Raw genomic sequence first — 23,548 nt, 5'->3', positions numbered from 1 at the left:
GAAAACTACCAGCTGAACACTACGGGACGGTCACACCATCAGGCAGTGTTGGCGCCAGGTAGCGCCGTGGCAGGACCAGGCGAGGGCCACCGCCTTCCGTCCCCCGAACACAGTCACGAATCGACATGGGGACAGACAGCCCCAATGCTGCCCTGCAAACGGAGCAACTGACTCGTGTTCCAATCACGTGTCTGGGTTCTAAAATCCACATCTGAATTTGGGCGGGAATTAAGTAACTGCTTGAAGGAAAAATGCGTTTGCCCCTCGGACAGTGGAGGCACACACTAGAAATTCCCCTGTGCTCTCAGCTCTGTGTGCACACTGCTGGGCTGTGTGACAGGACAGCTGTCCCAGAGGCGGGACCTTCCCAAAACAAAGCAACGAAAACACCTCCCACTTGGAGCCTAAAAACACCATCACAGGTGAAACACAGCGAAGGCACGCAGCACGCCTGCCCCACGCCCCTCATCCCCGCGGCAGGAGGGCGGCTAGCTCAGTGACTCACGGAAGTCACGGTTAACGGCAGGAGCGCCCACAAAAGGTTATGGGGGGACCAGACACCCTATTCCGAAACTGGCTGTGTTACGGTGCTGGGATAGTAATCACATTTTACAAAACACAAATCCCAAAGGTTTTAGGGAAGGAGGATGCACGCTTCTACTCATCCAGCGTAACACTGGGTCTACAATGTCCCAGTGCCCCAACACGTGGCCGTGGGTGACGCAGGGCTGAGCCCTGAAGTCTGTGCTAGGCGCGGCTGCACTGGAGGGAGGCAGGGCGGGTGGAGGGGGGTCAGGGCGGGCTGCTGAGCAACTGTGCCTTGCTGGGACTCGTGCTTGGCCAGTCTCTCCTTGTAATCAAACCCCACAGCACAGGAGTCCTGCCTCTCGGATTGAACACCAAATCTGCCTCCGAAACCAGTCTTATAATCTGGAAATCCACAAGCGACAGTGGGAGAACACCAGAGGAAACAGCCAGTTAGACGCAGGAGCACGTGCACGGTCAGATAATTGGATACGCGGCCGAGAGCCGCCCTGGGGCTCTCCCGGCTACAGGCATCCAGACGTGCAGCCCAGATCTGGGCGCAGGTTAGGCACAGTCCGGGCAAGGAAGCCACCCCGTGCTGCAAGGTCTTCCTAGGGCCCGAGTCATGCTGCAGACAGAGAACACGTCTCTCTCTCTGCGTGTGAAGGAAGAGACATGTGGCCCGACTCACGCAGCGGCACTAGCCCCACTCCTGACTGAATGTGGGGGGTCATCTGGGTCACACGCTTTTCCCAGGGACGGGCTGCGTTCTCATCAGAGAACACTTTGGGTAGAGGAAGTGTTTTTCTTTCACAAACTATGGCACCTTTTATGACCAAGAGGCCATGGGCTGGGGACACAGTCGCCCCTGCAGCCGCACTGTGAGGGCGGAACATAGCACCCCAGCATCGCTGCAGGCAACGCCTGGTTTCCTCAGTGGGTGGCCCCCTGCTTCTCCTCTGCAGCGCTCCCACAGGGAGGCAGGGCAGGAAGCTACAGGAGCCGAGGTTTTCTCAGAACCCCGGGAGGCGTGATGCCCCAGACAGTGAAGACAAAACCACACCGTCACAGAAACGCAGTGAGAACACAGCAGTCAGGACCTGCACATGGACACCCGCCAGCCCTGCAGGCGACCCTGCCCATAAGCAGGAAGCAGATGTACCTTTCTGGGAGTCGTGCAGCTGGAGCTTCTCCTGGTGGTCCCAGCCCAGTGCGCACTTGTCCTGTCTGTCCGTCTGCACCCCAAACTTCCCTCCGAAGCCTTTCACGTAGTCTGTGTGGACAACAAGAGGCCCGGCGCCAGGATTAGCGGGCAGCGTGGACGAGGGCAGGAAGGCGTTGTCAGTGCTTTCACATAAACAAGCGTCTGCGTTTGTCCTCAACTCCTACATCTTTGGTCAAACTCTGGGTCACATTAAGGCAGGGTCGGGAACCTATGGCTCATGAACCAGATGTGGCTCTTTTGATGGCTGCATCTGGCTCGCAGACAAATCTTTAATAAAAAAATAATGTTAAAAATATAACATTCTGGGCCCTGGCCAGTTGGCTCAGCGGTGGAGCGTCGGCCTGGCGTGCAGGGGACCAGGTTCGATTCCTGGCCAGGGCACACAGGAGAAGCGTCCATCTGCTTCTCCACCCCTCCCCCTCCTTCCTCTCTGTCTCTCTCTTCCCCTCCCGCAGCCGAGGTTCCATTGGAGCAAAAGATGGCCCGGGCGCTGGGGATGGCTCTCCGGCCTCTGCCTCAGGCGCTAGAATGGCTCTGGATGCAACAGAGTGATGCCCCAGAGGGGCAGAACATCGCCCCCTGGTGGGCATGCCAGGAGTCTGTCTGACTGCCTCCCTGTTTCCAGCTTCAGAAAAATGGAAAATAAATAAATAAATAAATAAAATTCTTATGTATTATAATCCATTCATTTCCTACCGCTTATGTTCATGGTTGCGGGTGGCTGGAGCCAATCACAGCTGTCCTCCGGGACAACACCAAATTTTTATTAGATAATGCGTAATGTACACAGGTCATTGTATGGCTCTCATGGAATTATATTTTCAAGTATGTGGCGTTCATTGCTCTCTCAGCCAAAAAGGTTCCTCACCCCTGCATTAAGGGGACCTCCTGCAGAACGCCTACAAAATAACCCGATCTATAATCTCAACTCTGTGAATAAACACAGACAGGACCCATGTGAGAAGCTCCCACGCTGTGACACCACCGTGGTGGGACACACGGCCGTCCCCACCAGCAATGCCCCGGGGCGCGAGAGCCCACAGAGTGTGGAGATCTGACCTCTTACGTAACAGCTATTTGGGTTTGCTGCTCCCACCCAAGCTGAGCGATGAACTGGAGCAGCATCTACTCTGAGCGGCTAAGTCTGGGTCCCATTGGGCTCCGGTTAACGCCTGTTGCACTAATAGCTGCTGGCTGTGGAACAAGGGAAAACCGACACTACCTTTCTGGGACTCATGCTTCTCCGTTTTGCCTTGATACTCGAAGCCAACAGCACTTTTGTCCACCTTGTCCTTGTCGATGCCGTACTTGCCACCGAAGCCTCTGGAGTAATCTGAAAACAAGGAAGTCGCGCTTACACCCCGGCCGCGACATCAGGGAGCGCACGCGGGTCTCAGCCATCGGTGAGCACCTGTGTCACTCCAGCAAAACTCAAGCCCCCCAGGCCCCCGGTGGGACCACCGAGAACGTGGTCGGGACTTGTGCGGGCCAGAGCACGAGGAGGGGCCACACGGCAGGGCGCGAAGAGCGGCATCCGCCCCCATCCCTGAGACCGCTGTTCACGACAGAGCTTCTGAGGTGACGGACTCAGTGTCCTCTGACCAACAATCCCATTTCTAGGAATGTGTTCTTTTGAATAACTGCTTGTGTATGTGAGATGCAGGTGTATAAATACTCACTACAGCCAATTCTCAATGTCAAAAAATTGGGAATAACCTAAATACTACACTCAAAGAGGACAGGTTTAATGGATGAGGACATCATCAAACAGACGACAGAACCGTCATTAAAAACATGGCAGAGGGGCCCTGGCCGGTTGGCTCAGTGGTAGAGTGTCGGCCTGGCGTGCAGGAGTTCCAGGTTCGATTCCCCGCCAGGGCACAGAGGAGAAGCACCCATCTGCTTCTCCAGCCCTCCCCCTCTCCTTCCTCTCTGTCTCTCTCTTCCCCTCCTGCAGCCAAGGCTCCATTGGAGCAAAGTTGGCCCAGGTGCTGAGGATGGCTCTGTGGCCTCTGCCTCAGGCACTAGGATGGCTCTGGTTGCAACAGACCAACACCCCAGATGGGCAGAGCATCACCCCCTGGTGGGCGTGCCGGGTGGATACCGGTCGGGCGCATGTGGGAATCTGACTGCCTCCCTGTTTCCAACTTCAGAAAAATACAAAAACACGGCAGACCTCCCTGACTAGTGGTGGCGCAATGGATAGAGCATCAACTCGGGACACTGAAGTCCCAGGTTTAAGATGCCAAGGTCACCAGCTTGAGCATGGGATCGTCAACATGATCCCAAGGTCGCTGGTTTGAGCAAGGGGTCACTGGCTCAGCTTGAGCCCCCCCAGTCAAGGCACATATGAAAAAGCAATTAATGAACACCTTAAGTAATGCAGCTGAGCATTACTTCTCATCTCTCTCCTCTTTCTCTAAAAAAGTAAAAAATAAATAAAAAATAAAAATACAGTTACACTGACCTAAAAAGAACAAGAGAATGCAAATGTTTAAGTTAAAAACCCCTGTCAGTGTAGTGTCACCTGATGGAACTAAAGGAGGAAGCTCCCTGCTGTTTCCCTTGAGTCTAAGCAGTGAGGGCGGACCCCCCAGCCCACCTCCCACCCCATGCTGGGCGCCGCACACAGACCTTTCTGGGACTCATGTTTCTCCGTCTTGCCCTGGTAGTCGAAGCCCACTGCGCTCTTGTCCACACGGTCAGCCTGCACACCATACTTGCCGCCGAAGCCACTCGAGTAGTCTGGGGAGACAGGGAGCCCGATGGCAGAGCACTGTCACTTCAGTTAGACTAAGTCAGGACATGACTCCAGGACACCAAACACATATTTTAAAAAGCACAGGAAGCCACCACTATTACGAGTGCCATAGACACCAGGCAGTCAGGTCCCCTTCTGCGCAAGGACATTCTTCCCGATGGCAGGAAGCCACACCCCCACGGGAAACAAGCTGTTCCAGTACAGGTCAGCACGTACAGAAAGGACCCCACCCACCCCACATGCCCACACGGGCTGAGCACTCATCGCCAGTCACCTGAGGACACACGCGACACAGGAGGAGCCTGCGAGACTACCTCCAGTGGTCTGAGGAAGTGATACACTTGCATTTTAAAAACAGGCTTTCTTGCCTGGCCTGTGGACAAAGTGTCAACCTGAAACCCTGAGGTTGTCAGTTCGAAACCCTGGGCCTGCCTGGTCCAGGCACATATGAGAAGCAACCAATGAACAACTAGCCTGACTAGGTGGTGGCGCAGTGCATAGAGCATCAGCCTGGTGTGTGGCCATCCGGGGTTCAATTCCTGGTCAGGGCACATGAGAGAAGCGACCATCTGCTTCTCTCCCCCTTTTCTCTCTCTCCACCTCCCACAGCCAGTTTCTTGATTGGTTTAGCATTGGCCCCACACCCTGAAGGATGGCTCGGTTGGTCTGAGTGTCAGCCTCAGGTGCTAAAAATAGCTCAGTTGATTCGAGCATTGGCCCAAGATAGGGGTTGTGGGATGGCTCCTGGTCGAGGCACATGCAGGAGTCTGTCTCTCTATCTCTCCTCCTCTCACTTAAAAAAAGAGAAGAAAAGCCTGACCAGGCAGTGGCACAATGGATAGAGCATCGGACTAGGATGCCGAGGACCCAGGTTCGAGACTCCGAGGTTGCCAGCTTGAGCACAGGCTCATCTGGTCTGAGCAAAAGCTCACCAGCTTGGACCCAAGGTTGCTGGCTCAAGTAAGGGGTTACTCGGTCTGCTGAAGGCCCACAGTCAAGGCACATATGAGAAAGCAATCAATGAACAACCAAGGTGTCGCAATGAAAAACTGATGATTGATGCTTCTCATCTCTCTCTGTTCCTGTCTGTCCCTGTCTATCCCTCTCTCTGACTCTGTCTCTGGAAAAAAAAACCCAACAACCAATGAACAACTAATGTGAAGCAACTATGAGTCGGTACTTCTTGCTCCTCTCCACTTTTTAAATCAATATATAAATCTTTAGAAACAGACTTTCTGAGACAAGCATAGCCCAGCCAAGGCGAGCCAGCACGGGTTAAAGGCCATGCACAGTGACAAGGCCAGGGATGTGGCGGCTCCCCTGTCCACACTTAGGGGCAGCCAGCATTTGCCAACAGTCAGAGAGCGAGTGTCTGGGGCCCACGCTGCTCGGACACAGGGCAGGGGCCTCTGCAGCGTCACGGGAGGCCGTGTGAGGCCACCATGTGTGCTGCATGGCAGGGACTGCATCGTCACACAGTGCCACACGCCCCTCCTGGAGGTGAGGACCCTCTCCCCAAGAAGAGGCTTCGGTGATGGCATGCACCCCTCGACCGCCCGCAGGGCGCACTCCCATCGGCCGGCCTCCCCCACCTTACCTTTCTGGGAGGCGTGCTTCTCAGTCTTCCCCTGGTACTCAAAGCCCACAGCCGACTGTGGGGACGAGACAGAGAAGTGTGTCTTTAAGTCCCTCTGAAATGGTTACTCTGAATCCACAGCACATACGGCATTTTTAAAAACACAAACCTTGTCATTTTTTTAACTTTGATTCCCTAAGCCAGATGAAGATCTTATTAGTGGCCAAAACTCGGGGGCTTTGATTTTGCATCCCACACAACACCCACTGAGGCCGTGGGCTGCCCGGGCCACGCTGCACCCCTGGCGGATTGCCCTCCCCAGCCACTGGCTGCTGGCCACTGCGGGGCGCGTTCCTCTCCCAGGCTCCAGCCCCTTAACACCACTGGCCTCCAGGGAAGCTCCCTACTGCCAAGGGCGACAGTAACACCAGCGGGAGAGAGGGCACAGCAAGGGGGTTCTCCACGCTGCCCCAGGAGACCAGCACGGTCTCCCCGTCTTCCAGACTGGGGCTAACAGGCAGCGGGCTGGGGTGCAGATGGACGTCTCACCCAAATCCCAGGCCCCTGAGTGAGACACAGGCCGGGACCCTGAGCCACCAGCTCAGCATCTGGACACTGAGTGCAGCACCAGAAATGTCACACTCACATATGGGCTTTGACCGCTGTCCTGCCAGTGACACCCATGCAGGGTGGACAGCAGGAATGGTCTCGCAGGCACACTCCTGGGCAGCTCTGAGGGGCCCCTGTGAGGGACACCAACACGGGGTTTCCACAGCAAACACGGAGGAGGCCCTGACACAGGACTGTTCTCACAGCTTAGCCTCAGCGCCACGGGGCTGTGGGACCCAGGGCACCCAGGGCTGGGACAGCCGCCCTGCAGTCCCCGAACCAAAGGCACCTTCATGGCACCCCGAGAAGCCCAGAGGACGCCATGTGGATGCAGAAGCGAGCACTGATCTACAGGGGGTTGTTCCCCCCTTCCCCCAGCCCCGGCTCCCACCACGTGTCACTCACCTGGTCAACCCTGTCCACCTGGACACCAAACTTGCCTCCAAACCCCCGCACGGAGTCCACCTGTGAGCAGTGCTTAGAGAGCTTCGACTGATACTCGTGGCCGACGGCGGACTGGAACGGCAGCAAGACAAAGTCTTAGAGCTCCTCACGCTGGACCTCCCCCCATGCCACACCGGACCTCCCCACCTGCACATCTAGGTGGGCAGCCCCCCCGAGGGCAGGTCTAGCTGGGCAGCCCCCCCCCCTCAAGGGCAGGTCTAGCTGGGCAGCCCCCCCCGAGGGCAGGTCTAGCTGGGCGGCCCCCCCATGGCAGGTCTAGGTGGGCGGCCCCCCCATGGCAGGTCAGGCTGGGCAGCCCCTCATGGCAGGTCAGGCTGGGCAGCCCCCCATGGCAGGTCTAGGTGAGCGGCCCCCCGAGGGCAGGTCTAGGTGGGCGGCCCCCCCATGGCAGGTCAGGCTGGGCAGCCCCCCATGGCAGGTCTAGGTGGGCAGCCCCCCCGAGGGCAGGTCTAGGTGGGCAGCCCCTCATGGCAGGTCTAGGGGGTCAGCCCCCCTGGTCATGGAGGCGTTTCTTATTAAGCACCCTCATAGGAAGGCCAGTGCAGGGCTGTCTGATTCCGGGGACCGCAGGTGTGGTCCGGTGCAGGCGTCCACCCCGCTCCCTCAGCCTCGGGCTCCTGGGCCTCAGGCTGCCTCGTTCTGGGGCCCCTGCAGAGCTCGGCCTGGCGGGGCCTCTGACATGACAGGGCGTGGAGACAGGCCCATGGGTCAGTCCCCGTCCAGAACCCACACAACCAGCAGCCTACAGCACGCCGCCTGAGACCTGTGCCCGGGAGGACTGTGGGCAATACAGCTACTCTGCTACAGTGAGGCACTCTTATATCACGGGGACATCCCAGGATTCAGGACCAAAAGTACTTCCTGTGCTAACAAACTGAAATAAGAGACTTGAGTTACTAAACGCAGGCTTTAGTTGCGATCCATGTTCAGAGTCAACATCGTCTGAGCGTGCGTCCCGCCCAGACACGAAGCAGGCCAGTCCCCACACTGTCACCTCCCTGGCACACAGGGCAGCCAGCTCTGGCACCTTCTGCTCAGGGCCACGCGTGTCTACCAAGCAGCAGAACCCGGGTTCTCCACACGCCGGCCTCGGCCACGCCCTCACCCACAGCCCAGCCTCTGTCAGGAAGGTTCTACGAGCCGCACCCGCCTTGGACAGTGTGTCGATGGCGTGTCTGGGACTCAAGCGCCAGGTCAGCAGTTGCTTCAGAGACCCCAGGGCCCATAAAGCTGAGAGATCACTACCCAAACTCACAGGCCCCTTCAGGGACAGCAAGGACACGTGACACATGACTGACAGGTGCAGGGGGCGGAGAAGCCACATCCTGACCCTCACTCTCCGGGAAGTCCTCGCCCGCTGAGAGGTACTGCCCATAGTCATTGAAGACTGTCGATGCCTGGGACCCACGGGCTCTAAGACTGTCCACCGCAGACTGCCCACTGTGGCCTCTGGGGTCTCACACAAAAAAACCCAACGAAGCAGCACTGAGAGGCGGCGTGCCAACTCTCAGCCAGAAACTTATGAGAAAATGGCTCTTAGGAATACGGCCAGAGTGACAACAGCTTGGAAATTTTTCCAGCTTTTTGACTGAATCAGATTACCCCCAAATTGCTCGTGATCTTGTTGACGGTGAGCTCTGGGCGGGTGTTGAGCATGCTCTGGCCTTGCAGGAGCGCACGGTGCTCAGACCGCAGTGTGGACAGGACCCGCAGCTGCCGCACTGGCCCTGCACGCTCCCCTCACAAACACCTGCTCCCCAAAGGGGTGTGCTCGGGAGGTCTGTCCCACATTCCCCAATTCTCAACACTGGAACCTCAGGGTCCCCCCCCCCAATTTCTGAAGAGGACGAGATACAAATAACCAAATTACATCAGCATTTATGTTTGGGTTTGAGTTTTGCCTATTTCCATGTGAGCTGACACTAAGCCTCCTGAAATGTTCAGGGGGGCAGAGGGGACCGAGGGCTGCAGCATCCCGCTGGGTCCACCTTCCGGGGGGCCACCCAGCTGCACCCCGGCAGAGGGGAGAGCACACCCCGAGTTGTTCAGGGGGGCAGAGGGGACCGAGGGCTGCAGCATCCCGCTGGGCGCTGGGTCCACCTTCCGTGGGGCCGCCCAGCTGCACCCCGGCAGAGGCGAGAGCGCACCCCGAGTTGTTCAGGTACCACGGCCGCAGCGGCTGCAGCGGCAAGGACCCATCTCGGCCCCAGGAGCTCCCATGGGAGGGATGGCTGGGGTGACAGAGGGCAGCAGGCGGGGTCATAGGAGAGGCAGCCACAAGCTCGTAGGGCAGGCTCGTCCTTGAAGCTTCCTGGATCAGACAGGCCTGAGTCGAGCGCTCAGAGTGACATCATCCCCACAGCGGGGGAGCCAGAAGTGACAACGATGTCACTGTCCTCCCCAACATGGCATATTTTCAGCCCAGATGGGGCCCACATTTCAGTGACCTGTAGGCTCCCTGCTCAGTCCCCACAACCCCGCGAGCACAGGCTCTGTGGGACAGGAGTGTCCCCCCCCCCCATTATCCGACCATCCTGAACATGCGGTTTCGGTCGGAGCCACCGGCCACTTCCAGCTCTATTTAGCACACAAGGCGGTCTGCTCCCCACTGTCCCTGCCCGGCGTGAGGGCGGCTCCGGGAGTGACAGTCACCGCAGACGTCCCTATCTGTCTCCTGCAGCTCACTCCACATCCGATCCTGCTCTGGGCTAATTCTGGACACGGTCTGGGATGCCACAGGCCCCCACATATCTGCCCGGCAGTGACAGAGCGCGGCTCCAACGTGGAACCTGACCGTGCACGAGGGGACAGGCGTGGAATTACAGAGCGGAACCCGACACCAGCCAGCCGTCCCGCAGAGCGGCCAGTAGGGCAGGGCTCCGCAGGCAGGGCTCCCGCCTGAGGAGGGAAGCCCAACAGCGCCTCCTCTCCAGAGGGGACACCGGCCTGCTGAGCCGGCCCACACCCTGGACGGTCAACGCGGAAGCAGGTAGCCAGCACTTCCATCACCGTGAACTTGCACTTGCCTGGCCCACGGCCCCGACACAGAGGGAGTGTTCTCCCCAGCCTGGCGGCAGGGGCTTTGCGTCTGGAGCTGGGACACTCTCTGACCGGCACTGAATGCACCAAGGACTTCAGCACGCCTGTCGTCTCACCCGTGACATGAACACGGCACTGAATGCACCAAGGACTTCAGCACGCCTGTCGTCTCACCCGTGACATGAACACGGCACTGAATGCACCAAGGACTTCAGCACGCCTGTCGTCTCACCCGTGACATGAACAGGGGTCCTCAGATCTGGCTTCAGTTTCTGTCCCATCCCGTGGTGCAACTTAGGCTGCACATGGAACTAGGGGCAGTGTGTCGCCAACACCTGCAGCCCAGGTGCCTCTGGCCCGCCGTCCTGGTCCCAGAACTGGCCTCCCTGTACTGTCCCCACCCCCAGCATCTCTGAGACCCTCACTAAAAGGGTGCCTCAACAACAGGCCATTTTATGAGTGACTCAGTGACAGAGGATGCTCTGGCAAACCTCATCCCCAACCATGTGACTCAAAACTCAATCTGCCGAATGCACTTGAGTGAGTGACGACTTGACCGAGCAGGTGAGAGGTCAGAGCAGGCCAGGCAGCTGGCCCCGCGGCCGCCGCCCACTTACTTTGTCCATTCGGTCCTGCTCCACGCCAAACTTCCCTCCGTAGCCGTGCGAGGCTTTCGGGCCCGTCTCCAGCTCCTTCTCCTTGAGGGTCTGGTGCTCCTGGTACACGTTCTCCCTCAGCTTGTGTATGCTTGAGGGGGCGGGAGGGACAGTGGTCAGCGCGTGGGCGCCCTGCCCTCCAGGATGCACAGGACGGGAATGTCGTCTGTGCAGGCGCAGGGCTTTGCCACGGGCCACCCCGACCCCGGGCCTCCCCGTCTCCAGGCTCCCCGACCTGGGCCCCCCGACCCCAGCCCTCCATCAGGGTTCTGTGAGCGGCCCGTGTCCCGGCAGTCCTCAGTCACCAGCGAGGCCGCTGACGGGAACAGGTCCAGGTCCACACAGTGTGCCCCCGCCCCCCACAGGGGGCTGCCCTGAAATGTGAACCCCCTTATTTATCTCAGGGGCAGAAAGCCTCTCGATGACATTAGATAAGCAGGTGAGGAAACCCAGTTCTGCAGAAGTCAACCCGAGGCAGCAGAGGAAGCAAAGCAGACGTCCTTCTCCCAGGGACCCCAGGACACAGGTCGGAGCCCAGTGACACAAAGCACGCAGACAGCTTCTCTTCACCCGAAGGCCTCAACCGTTTATAATTACCAAGGAGCCAGGGGAGACCTTCAGAACCTGCTCTCTTAAAGCCATGTTGTACTTTAAACACCGGAGACAGTGAAACAGGTCACAAGATGTGGTCCCATGCTGGCAGGCCAGGAAGCCTCTGCACCTGTCACTGCCAGGAGACCGCGAGAGGCACGAAGCCACCTCACACAGGGCCTTTCTGCCCAGGGGACACCACGCCCACACCCTCGACACCTGGACAACAATCCCACAGGACTGTCTAAAACCCAACGCAGGCTCGGACAACACCTGACCCCTACTGATCGGGGGAAGGCAGACCGGCTCCTGAAGTCCTGCAGGGACCACGAGCACAGGGCACTGAGAACTGCCTCGGTCCCTGTGGTCTCCCTGAGCTCGAGCCAGCCCAGAGGTTCCTTGTTTGTTTATTCTGCAATTCGTCCTCCCCAGCCTGGGTTCACGCCCCAGGGGAACAGAAACGAGAACAAGAAGGGTCCCTGAACCAGTCCAGGAGTTAGCTAACCCCACGGCCAGCGGCCCAAGCCAGTGCCAGCCCCGAGTCTTGCTTCCAGCCCCGGCGCCTCCCGCCAGCCCCAGTCCCTCGACATCCCAGAGGGGCCTCTGGGCAGGTGTGGACACAGAGAGTCAGGGAGGACCGACCCGTGTCCGGGACGCCACACTGCACACTCCCTGGCTCTCTCAGACCAGAGCAGCCTCGCCTCACTGCAAGGACACCAGGGCCGAGAAAGACGAGCTCTCCTCCACAAACGACCCAAGCGGGTCCCCCAGTCAGGGACGGCGCCCTCACAGGCAGGGGACGGGAGGGTGCGCCCTGAGCCCAGCACAACCTGAAATGAAAGCTGAGCAGGTTTTAAAAGTTCCTTTTATCTGCACTTCCTGGCCCGGAAACACCGCCCCAGAGGTGGCGGTCTGAGACAGGGCCAAGTCAGGGACAGAGCCGGGCTTCTCTGTTCCCCATGTGGAGCCTTTCATGAGAACACAATGCTCAGATTCAGCTCACGGTGCCCGGCGGACAACGATTCGGTCGTAAGATTGTAAAAGTTAAGGAGGTGTTTAAGGTCAATGGTGTTCAAAGACATCTCCCATGTTGGAGACTCCACTGCGCCCCCCGCCTGGGCTGGCGTGTGCCTCGCTAAGCCAACACAGCAACAAGGAGACTGCAAAACTGTAAGCGCCGCGCGCACGCACACACACACGCACGCACACGCACGCACACACGCACGCACACACACACGCACGCACGCGCACGCACGCACACGCACACACACGCACGCACGCACACGCACGCACACGCACGCACGCACACACACACGCACGCACGCACACACACGCACGCACGCACACACGCACGCACACGCACACACACACGCACGCACACACACACGCACGCGCACGCACGCACACGCACGCACACGCGCACGCACGCACACACGCGCACGCACGCACACGCACGCACGCACACACACGCACGCACACGCACGCACGCGCGCACACGCACACACACACACACGCGCACGCACACACACGCACGCACGCACACGCACACGCACACACACGCACGCACGCACACGCACGCACGCACACGCACGCACGCACACGCACGCACACGCACGCACGCACACGCGGCTCCTGTTCGTCCGCTCTGTGTCAGGTCATGAGATGGACGCGAGCACCCCGCAGCCCCTCAGAGGGCAAGCACGCTCGTCTCGGAAGACGCCGCGCACACCACGTGAGAAGCCCTTACTTGATGTGCTCCTGGTGCCCGGAGCCCTGCACGGTCTTGGCGCCCCATCGCTGCTCCTTCTCACTGACGTCGTTCTGAAAGAAAAGACACGGGACGAGTGGGCCCCACAGCCTGGGCTAGAGGACGGACAGACAGACTGAGACAGACAGAGACCCACCCAGACGACAGACCCCCAGGAAAGCCAGAAGCGGGGCTGCCCTGGGGACTCACCACAAAGTCGGGGTCGGTCTCCCAGTCGTCGGTGCCGCCGTCGTCCTGGGGGATGGTCACGGCGTGGCCTGCCGAAGCCTTCCACATCTGGGAGGGCAGAGAGGGGTTTCGGGGCCTGAGGGGCCGGCCGGCTGGCCGCACACAGGCCCTTCGCCCGCTGGGCCGACGCTTGACCACTGAGCCCACTGGCCAGGGCCTCCACTAAGATCTTCGACAACAGTGTTGTCCAAGCAAAAAAGCTTGAGTTATCCCGTTGAGAATGTCAGAATGGTGAAGTTTCATGTATACGCATTTTTCTTTACAATTTTTAAAAAAGAAAGCACATATTTTGATTTCAAATACTTACTAGAAATGTAACAAGGACTTCCTTAACTCAGACTCTGACCAGTCAGTAAGTATTTCAAGTAACTGATTACATGGTTCCTCTACCACCTGTTTAGGGAAGTACTCGGTATAAAAAATGCCAACTTTTCCTCTATCACACAACTCTGAGGATGGGCTACCCCATTCCCTCCCTAGCACTTGAACTCGGTAAGGTTTTATCCAGTACAGAAATCAATAGGCCCTGGCCAGGTAGCTCACTTGGTCAGAATGTCACCCCAACACGCCAAGGTTGAGTGTTCAATCCCTGGTCAGAGCATATACAGGAATCATCCAATGAATGCATAAATAAGTGGAACAACAAAATTGACATTTCTCTCTCTCCAAAAACAGGCCTTGGCCAGCCAGTTAGAGCACCATCCTGAAACATCAAGGGCGTGGGTTCAATCCCCGGTCAGGAACAACGTAGGTCTGTTCATAACTGCAAAGGTACAAACCCAGCTATGTATGAGGAGAATGAATTCGTTTTCCACACAAGCACTAACAGAACCTCACCCAACCCAGGAGGCACCCGAGAGCTGAGTGAAACTGTCACCCGGAGCTCACCCAGGCGTGTGAAGGGGACCCCACTCGGGTCTCCGTGGCGCCTCACTGCTGCTTCTGTGCCGGACCGCAGGCAGGACAAAAGCCCTCGCAAACCCAAGACTCTACACCCGCCCCGCCCACTCGGCGGGGCCGCAGGTCCAAACTCAGGGTGGTAGAGAACGTGAATCAGGGCACGGTGCTCAGATTTCCTGATGCGACTGCTGCCGCCGCCACCTGGGCGGGGAGCGGGGAGCCGTCTGCTGCTGCTGGGGCAGGACCAACAACATCCTGTCCAGGCCACCTCAACCCCCCCCCCCCCGTGTCCCAAAGCACTGCACCAATCTCCCAGATGTCGTCTGCCAACAACACAACACAATTCAGAGCGCAGACTAAATAAAATCTGCACCTTGGGGGGCTCCCCGGTGCGCCTGTGTACAACGAAGCAGCAGCTGCCGGAGTTCAGTGGTTTGCCCGAGTCACGGCCGCCCACCTGCGGGATGTCAGCTCCTACATCGCCCCTGCCACTAAGGAAACGGTCAGCCAAGAGGACCAGAGTCTCAGCAGAGAGCCAGGGAGCCATCCCCCTTCAGCCAGTGGGGAGAGCAGATGGCTCAGGCTCATCAAGACGACCGTCTTCTCTGGTCTTTCTGGAGGCCGGCCTCACTGGTGGGCAGGGCCAGCGGTCCCACAGGTCCTGCCTCATGGCTCCTCTCCCCGCCCACAGAGCAGACAGAAGGGGCCAGCTCGCTCCCTGCTCCTCCACGCCAGAGCTTTGTTTTTTGCTTTTTTAAAAGATTTTATTTATTGACATTAGACAGGAGGGAGGGGGAGATAAGAGAAGGAAAGAGAAAGCAACTTGCAGTAGTTGCTTCCCATATGTGCCTTGACCAGGCAAGCCCAGGGTTTTGAACCAGCGACCTCAGCGTTCTAGGTCAACGCTCTACCCACTGTGTACCACCAGTCAGGTGCCAGAGTTAATTACAATCTTCTCATCTTTCTAAACCACAAGCAACACTGGGAGCTTGACTTTATTTCTTAAAAAGTTTATTTATTTATTCATTTTTTTAGAGAGGGTGGGAGGAGCAGGAAGCATCAACTCCCTTATGTGCCTTGACCGGGCAAGCCCAGGATTTGAACCTGCGACCTCAGCGTTCCAGGTCGATGCTTTTAACTTTATTTCTTTTTTTTTTTTAAAGGGACACATGAAGTATTTTTTATTTTATTTTATTTATTTATTTTTTTACAGAGACAGAGTCAGAGAGAGGGATAGATAGGGACAGACAGGAACGGAGAGAGATGAGAAGCATCAATCATTAGTTTTTCGTTGCTACACCTTAGTTGTTCATTGATTGCTTTCTCATATGTGCCTTGACCGCGGGCCTTCAGCAGACCAAGTAACCCCTTGCTCGAGCCAGCGACCTTGGGTCCAAGCTGGTGAGCTTTTGTTCAAACTATTATAGATGAGCCTGCGCTCAAGCTGGTGAACTCGAGGTCTTGAACCTGAGTCCTCCGCATCCCAGTCCGAAGCTCTATCCACTGCGCCACCACCTGGTCAAGCTTAACTTTATTTCTAAACAAGGAAATGTGGGAAATGACCACGCTGATCTCTGTGAAGCCGGCAGGAAGGCCCCTCCCCGCCCTCCAGCAACAGCTTCCACAGCCCCCAGGGGACAGAGCCGTCCCTGTCCACAACGCACGAACCTTTCTGTCCGGTGGAAGATGAGAAGCGGCTCACAAAACTGTCTGAAAAACAGGAATCCAATGAGGGCTGTCCAGGCATCTGGTGACGGCCTGTCTGTGAAAAGATGGCGGGAGAAGAGCTCAGAGGGGTCTCCGTGGACAGACACTCTGCGCAAACCCTGACGTGTGGGACGGAACCCCCCCAGCACCGCGGTCTGACACAGAAACCTCAGAGGGAACGAGATTCGCATTTTACTAAAACCAAAGAGGTCCACTGCTTTTCAGAGCCGTTGAGAAACTACAGAGAAAAGAAGTCTCAAAGTTTCACACCTGCTGGCCCTGGCCGGTTGGCTCAGTGGTAGAGCGTCGGCCTGGCGTGCGGGGGACCCGGGTTCGATTCCCGGCCAGGGCACACAGGAGAAGCGCCCATTTGCTTCTCCACCTCCCCACCTCCTTCCTCTCTGTCTCTCTCTTCCCCTCCTGCAGCCAAGGCTCCATTGGAGCAAAGATGGCCCAGGCGCTGGGGATGGCTCCTTGGCCTCTGCCCCAGGCGGCAGAGCGATGCCCCAGAGGGGCAGAGCATCGCCCCCTGGTAGGCAGAGTGTCGCCCCTGGTGGGCGTGCCAAGTGGATCCCGGTCGGACGCATGCGGGAGTCTGACTGTCTCTCCCTGTTTCCAGCTTCAGAAAAATCCAAAAAAAAAGAAAAAAAGTTTCACACCTGCGTGAGGGCCTTCTGAACACAAACCAAAAGGCCTGCCTCCACTCCAGGCCCGTCTCTCGTTTGCAACAATCCTGAGGTTTCCATTTTTTGTTCACTTGAATTTATAACATTGCTAGAAATAGCAAAATTCTACCACTATGAGTTTAAAAAATACTATCGTCAGAAAAACACACCCCAAAGGGATCACGTGCGGCTGGTAGACAGCCAGCGGTGCGACTGCCATGGGAACATAAAAGGGGGGCCCACTGGGGAGCAGAGGAGAAAGGCCGCGTTTCTAATGCACAGGTCTAGTTACCGTGTGGAGATCAAGGCTCCGACGCCCCAGGCCTTGCTCACAGCCTTTCCTGAAAGCTACACACAGCCTTGACTGGTGGCCGCACTCCCTGGCAGTACAGAGCAGGTGAATGAAACGCCCTGGTCCCCAGGAACAAGCCAGGCACAGGCAGCTTGTCCTGAACCGGCCACTACAGGGGGATGGCTCCGCTGGCCTCACCACACTTCATTTCCTGCCTAGCCCCTGACCTATGATTCACTCCTCTTTCCTCCCCAGTGCCTTCGGAAACCCTAGCACATCCTGGCATTGCTGTGACTACGCCAGTCAGCCAGCATCTGTAACACTCAACCCAGAGCCTCTGGTGACAGGTTCAAATCTACCGCAATTTATCTTCTCAATATTTTAAACTTAAAAACTAAAATCACAAAAATAACCGTTTAAAAAATTAAAACTTGGATACTTTTTGGACCCAAAGATAATACCTCAGGACCCCTACCTCACACCATACACAAAAATTATCTCAAAAATGTATCAAAGACCTAAATGTCTGAGCTAAAACATTTAAACTCTTGCAAGAAAACAAAGGCATAGATTTTCGTAACCTTGGAATTGGCAACAGGTCTTAGATGTGACATAAAAAAGCACGAGCGATTTTTACTCACCTGCTCTGTACTGCGCAGGAAAAATAAATTGGACAAAATGTAAAACTTAGTGCTTCAAAGGACTGAGAAATTGTCAAGAAAGTGAAGACAATTCACCTACAGGGAGAAACTGTTTCCAAATCATATATCCAGGATAAATAAAGATTTCTTACAACTCAATCATAAAAGGACAATTAACCACATTTTAAAATGTTTACACAGACATTTCTCCAAAGATAGAAAAACCGCTGCCTGACCAGGCGGTGGCGCAGTGGATAGAGCGTCGGACTGGGATGCAGAGGACCCAGGTTCGAGACCCCGAGGTCGCCAGCTTGAGCACGGGCTCATCTGGTTTGAGCAAAAGCCCACCAGCTTGAACCCAATGCTACTGGCTCCAGCAAGGGGCTACTTGGTCTGCTGAAGGCCCGCGGTCAAGGCACATGTGGGAAGGCAATCAATGAACAACTAAGGTGTTGCAACGCACAATGAAGAACTGATGATTGATGCTTCTCGTCTTTCTCCGTTCCTGTCTGTCTGTCCCTGTCTATCCCTCTCTGACTCACTCTCTGTCTCTGTAAAAAAAAAAAAAAAAAAAAGAAAAACCGCTGATAAGCCCCTGAAAAAGATACTCAGTATCATGAACTATCAAGGAAATGCAAATCAAAACCACAACCAAGCAGACAGTAACGAGTTTGGTGAGCCTGTGCATAAATCATAACTCTCGTATTTTGCTCGTGGGAATGAAAAATAAAACCGTCTGGCAGGTCCTCAAACAGTTAAACGTGGACTTACCAATGACCCTGGGTGTGCACCCAAGTGGAACGAAACCTATGCCCACATCCACACATGCAAGGGAATATTCACGGCGGCAGTCTTCACAGCAACCCTACGTGAAAATGACCCAAGTGGCCACGCTACCTAACAGACCTAGAACATGAGCTCTAGCCACACCAGAGTATTACGCAGCGATGAAAACGAGTGGTGCTACACACACGCCACAACACGGATGGCCCTTGAAACAGGCCATGTGAAAGAAGCCAGACACCGAAGGCCTCGTATTCTATAGCCCCATTTCTGTGAAACACACCCAGAACTGGGAAATCTGTATAAAGACCAAAAGTAGATTAGACTCGTTTTGGAGAGGACATGGGGGAGGCATTTCGGGTTTCTTTCTGAGGTAGTGAAATTAACCTCATATTGATTGTGGTGACTGTTGTACAACTCTGTAAACAGACTAAAAACTACTGAATTGTACACTTTAAATGGGTGAATGTGGGATGTGACGTATATCTCTGAAGTTACTGAAAACCACTGTTCAAAAATAAGGTAATACCTCTACCCACCATTGAAATACACTGAAAATAAATCTTCCTTGCAAAGTGTCACACGAATTAAGACTGCACGAATGAGAAGTATAAACAGTGGAAAAGTCCTCTACAGGGGAATGCATTAGCTGCATAATTAGCCTTCATTAACCTCGCTATCGCCACAGTAGCAGAAAACCGGAGAACAGGCATTTGAACAACCTGATAGTGCAAGGCCATTCCCTGCACCAGTCCCTCCCGTCCTGCCTTGGGCACACTGACTCAGTTTACTGAAAGCGTCTGCCTGCAGTCCTTGCTGGATGGCTCCAGGCTGCCCCAGGACATTGGCCTACTGCAACCCAAGAAGGGTGTCCCAGCACTTCACAACGACTCACTCAACGGCACTTTCTAAGCAACTACTGGAAGTCTGGGACCCAAAGTCTGAATCACCAGTTAAGTCCATTTAAAAGTGTCTTAGCCCGAATGGTGGTGGCACAGTGGACCAGTGGAGGGAGCATCGACCTGGGGATGTTGAGGTCCCAGGTTAGAAACCGCAGGAATGCCGGCTTGAGGGATCACACACGTGATCCATGGCTGCTGGCTTGAAGCCCAAGGTTGCTGGCTTGAGCAAGGGGTCTCTGAGCATGTATGAGAAGCTATCAATGAACAACTAAAGTGCTGCGACTACAAGTTGATGCTTCTCATCTCTATCCCTTCCTGCCTGTCTGTCTGTCTCTGTCTCTCTTGCTTAAAAAAAAAAAGATTTTAAAGATAAGTTCATCAAAAATGCTTCCAAAAGTCGTTGCAGTGGGGGGTAAACTTCCAGTTTCTGGGAGATAAAGTATAACTCTGTCCCTGGTCCTTTCCCTTTGGGTCAGAAAGCCGCTTAGGCTCTTCCTTGCTCGTGGAGTACAGTATCTGGGAGTAGTCTCCTAACCCCGGGAGGGAGCGAGAAACAGGGCTGTCTCAAAGCCCCAGGGCGGTGACTCACCGCGGTCAAACACGGGAATGCAATGCGGGTAGTGCTAGGAGGGGCCCTCCGGACCCACAGCCCTTCCCGGGCCTAGGCTACCCGGGCTGCCGGGCGGGGTCCGGCGGTCAGGACCTGGGACGGTGAATGCGAGGCACAGCACCGGGGCCAAGTCAATGCTGTACCCAGACGCGGCGCGGGGAGGCTCTGGAGCTGCGTTCAGTGGAAAGCAGAACCCCCTCCCCCAGAGGACGACACGTCCACAGACTGCAGACGGAGGAAGCCCAGTCCCCAAGGCTTCACCTGAGGCCCTCCTGCGGGGGATCGGGCTCCCGTTGGAATATCCGGGCGATGGAAACAGACAAAACAGAAAACCCCAGAAGCACCTTTCCGGTGATTTCCAACATACCCAGCCGAGGGGCTGTTCCAAATTTAGAGCCGCTCAACCAGCTGCAGCGGCGCGTGTTGCTGCATTCCCACTGACCTGATTGCAAAACCTCCCAGTAGGTGCGGCCGCTCCCGGGCCGACGGCGACCCCGAGGACCCCAGCCCCTCCCCCTCGGCCTTCCACCCACTTCCACCAAAGCCCCGGGTCCCGCCCCCGCCCCGATCCCGAGTCCCCCCTCCACTCTCCGCCGGGCCCCTTCCCTACCTCCGCCCTCTCGGACCTCCGGCCCCTTGGCCCCCAGACCTTGGACCCCTCCCCATCAGGCCCCTCTCTTGCCCCTTCCTCCCGGCAGCCCGCGCCCCTTCCCTCGGGCCCCGCCCCCTTCCCTAAGACCCGGACCCCGGCCCTCCGACCCCGGCGCCTGGCCTCGGACCCCGGCCATTGGCCTCGGGCCGCCCCTCCCGCGCCAGCCGCCCGCCCCGGGCCCGGGGAAGCCTCGCCCGCGCCCCCCCGTCCGCGCCCGAAACCACAAGCGGAAGAGCGGCGAGACCGCGGCGGCCGCAGCTTCCTTCCCGTTTCGGGCCCGGCGGCGCCCCGAGAGCGCCACAGAGGAACCAGCCCTGGCTGCCCGGCGGAAGCCGCGCTCGCTCACCGCCGTGGATCGGTTCCGACCCGCTGATCCCTGGCTCCCGACGCGCCGCCGCTCCCAGGCACTCCCAGGCGCCCGCTCCACTTCCGGTTCCGCGGGCCGGGGGCGGGGCCGCATCCGGGTCCCGGCGAGGCCCCGCCCGCGTCCCCGTCCCCGCCCTGCGCGGCGCGGGGTTTGCGGCTGCGGGAGCTGGGAGGCTGCGGGAGCTGGGAGGCTGCGTGGTGCGAGCAGCGGTCCGGCGGAGACCACCTGCCCCGCGGCTCCCGGAAGCCTCCCTCGTGGTCCACGTGGCGCGAGCGCTGCGAGCCCTCAAAGCATGCCCCAAAATGAAGTGCTTCTACGCGCAGAGTCAACTTACCCAGCGTCAATTCACCGTGCGCAGACTAGCTGAGATGATATTCCAGGATCCACAGCACTGCGCCGAGTGGCAAAGGGAAAATGAGGCAGGCGTGGGCTGTGTTAAGTGCCTGGAGCCTTGTGACCCCCAGTTAGCTGAAGGGACGAGCGTCTTCATAATCCACCCATCACCCATACATTCATTCATCCACCCCCATCCATCCATCCATCCATCCACCCACCCATCCATCCATCCACCCACCCACCCATCGCCCACACATCCACCCCCATCCCTCCACCAACTTTTCCATCCATTAATCACCCATCCACTCACCCACCGTCCATCCACGCATCACCCACATGTCCATCCCCCATCCCTCCATCCATCCGCCCATCACTCACACATCCACCCCTCAATCCTCCACCAACTCTTCCATCCATTAATCATCCATCCATCCATCCCAAGAAGACCAGATCTGTGTCACAGATAGAAGGTCAGTAGAACAATAATGGACCTTGTCCTCACGGCCCTTGCAGGCTTGAAGTGGATTCAGACATTAATTGCATAGATATATAATTAGGAAACAAGATAAATGCTGTCACAAAATTATACAGGAGAGAAGGTAGGGCTTGAACTCCTCCGGGAGATCAGAGGTTTCTTCGAGCAATTAACATTTGCATCAAGATCTGAAGGCCAAGTGGGAGTCAACAGTAAGAAAGGAAGAATTTTCCAGGCAGGAAGGTCTTGCCACAGAGGAACTGAAGGAAGGTCAGTGTAGCGGAACTGTGGTGAGATGGAGCCAGCTTATATGGAGATAGGCAGAGCACAGCAAGGATCATTAATTTTTATTTTTAAAGAAATGGGAAGTCGTTGGAGGAAGTTAGAGGAGACACCATCAGGTGTGTATTGTAATGAGAGCCCTCTGGTGGCTGTATGGAGAATGGCTGGGAAATGGGCCAGAGAAGCCTAGGACAGCCAGCCAGTTCAGGCAAACTCCTGGTAGCAGGTGAGACAGAGAGAAGGGAGTGGTGGGCACAAAAGACATTTAGAATGGACTGAAGACATTTAGAATGGAATGACATTTAGAATGTCATGCTGAAGAATGGACTGGTGCTGCCTGACTAGGCGGTGGTGCAATGGATAGAGCATTGGCCTGGGATGCTGAGGACCCAGGTTCGAAACCCCAAGGTTGTCGGCTTGAGTGTGGGATCATAGATATGACTCCAAGGTCGCTCACTTGAACCCAAAGGTCACTGGCTTGAAGCCCAAGGTCGATGGCTCGAGCAAGGGGGTCTCTCGGCCTGCTGTAGCCCCACAGCCAAGGCACAAATGAGAAAGCATCAATAAAACAACTAAGGTGCCGCAACTAGGATTTGATGCTTATCTCTCTCCCTTCCTGTCTGTCTGTCTATCTCTCTGACTGTCTCTCTCACTAAAAAAAAAAAAATGGACTGGTGCCCGGCCTGTGGTGGCACAGTGGATAGAGCGTTGTCCTGGAACGCTGAGGTCACTGACTTAAAACCCTGGGCTTGAAAAAACAAAACAAAACAAAACAAAAAAACCCTGGGCTTGCCTGGTCAGGGCATGTACAACAAGCAACCAATGAACGCTACAGTGAAACAACTATAAGTTGACATTTCTCACTACAGCCCCCTCTGTAAAATCAATAAATAAAATCTTAAAAGAAAAAAGAATGGACCGGGCCCTGCCAGATGACTCAGCTGATAGAACACAAGTGTCCTCCCAGTGTGCCAAGGACGCGGGTTCTATGCCCAGTCAGGGTATGAGAAGCAGGCAATGAGTGCACAACTAAGTGGAACAACAAGTAGATGCTTCCCCCCTAAGTCTCTTCTCCCCCACTCCCTTCCTCTTCCCCTCTCTCTCTTTTGCTCTCTTTTTCAAATCAATGGAAAAAATTTTAAAAAGAATTGGACTGGGGGTGTGTGGTCCAATGGGAAACATGTCAAGTGTCAAAGGACAATTAAAAAAAAAGATAAAGCTACAATTTTCATACACATAAAATGAACACATTTCATAATGAATGAAGAATAAAGTATAACTTGTTCAAAGGAAACATCAAAGGAATGCTAAAACGACAAAGCCAACAAGCCCACCTCTCATTCCTAATCCCATCTCCTGACATAGTTTTGACCCCGTTTTATAGACAAGGAGGAATGAGAACCCACCAGCTAAGCCGCCTCCACCTTGTGCAGCAGCGGCCATCATTCGAGATAACTTCTCTGACCTACTGTAGCTGGACAACTAAAGAAGCA

General features: G+C 56.2%; 1 protein-coding gene across 3 annotated transcripts in view; it reads right to left on the bottom strand.

Moving 5' to 3' along the window:
• CTTN (cortactin) overlaps nucleotides 1–21,046 on the bottom strand; it is a 32,578-nt gene extending 11,532 nt beyond the window's left edge. The window contains exons 1-11 of one of the 3 annotated variants that reach the window (XM_066252286.1): nucleotides 20,942–21,046; nucleotides 16,012–16,105; nucleotides 13,405–13,491; nucleotides 13,195–13,268; nucleotides 10,818–10,947; nucleotides 7,102–7,212; nucleotides 6,109–6,163; nucleotides 4,385–4,495; nucleotides 2,973–3,083; nucleotides 1,688–1,798; nucleotides 820–930 (exon numbers count right to left, since the gene is read on the bottom strand). In XM_066252286.1, coding sequence (XP_066108383.1) covers nucleotides 820–930; nucleotides 1,688–1,798; nucleotides 2,973–3,083; nucleotides 4,385–4,495; nucleotides 6,109–6,163; nucleotides 7,102–7,212; nucleotides 10,818–10,947; nucleotides 13,195–13,268; nucleotides 13,405–13,491 — 901 coding nt within the window. In that variant the 5' untranslated portion in view covers nucleotides 16,012–16,105; nucleotides 20,942–21,046. The remainder of the gene's footprint in view (nucleotides 1–819; nucleotides 931–1,687; nucleotides 1,799–2,972; nucleotides 3,084–4,384; nucleotides 4,496–6,108; nucleotides 6,164–7,101; nucleotides 7,213–10,817; nucleotides 10,948–13,194; nucleotides 13,269–13,404; nucleotides 13,492–16,011; nucleotides 16,106–20,941) is intronic. The other 2 variants (XM_066252287.1, XM_066252288.1) reach the window with 2 other exon arrangements.
• Nucleotides 21,047–23,548: the final 2,502 nt, after the last annotated feature.

Source organism: Saccopteryx bilineata, chromosome 1 (genome assembly GCF_036850765.1).
Source record: "Saccopteryx bilineata isolate mSacBil1 chromosome 1, mSacBil1_pri_phased_curated, whole genome shotgun sequence".
Lineage (NCBI taxonomy): Eukaryota > Metazoa > Chordata > Mammalia > Chiroptera > Emballonuridae > Saccopteryx > Saccopteryx bilineata.
The sequence above is the reverse complement of the archived record's forward strand: the minus strand, read 5'-3'. Positions and strand labels throughout refer to the sequence as shown.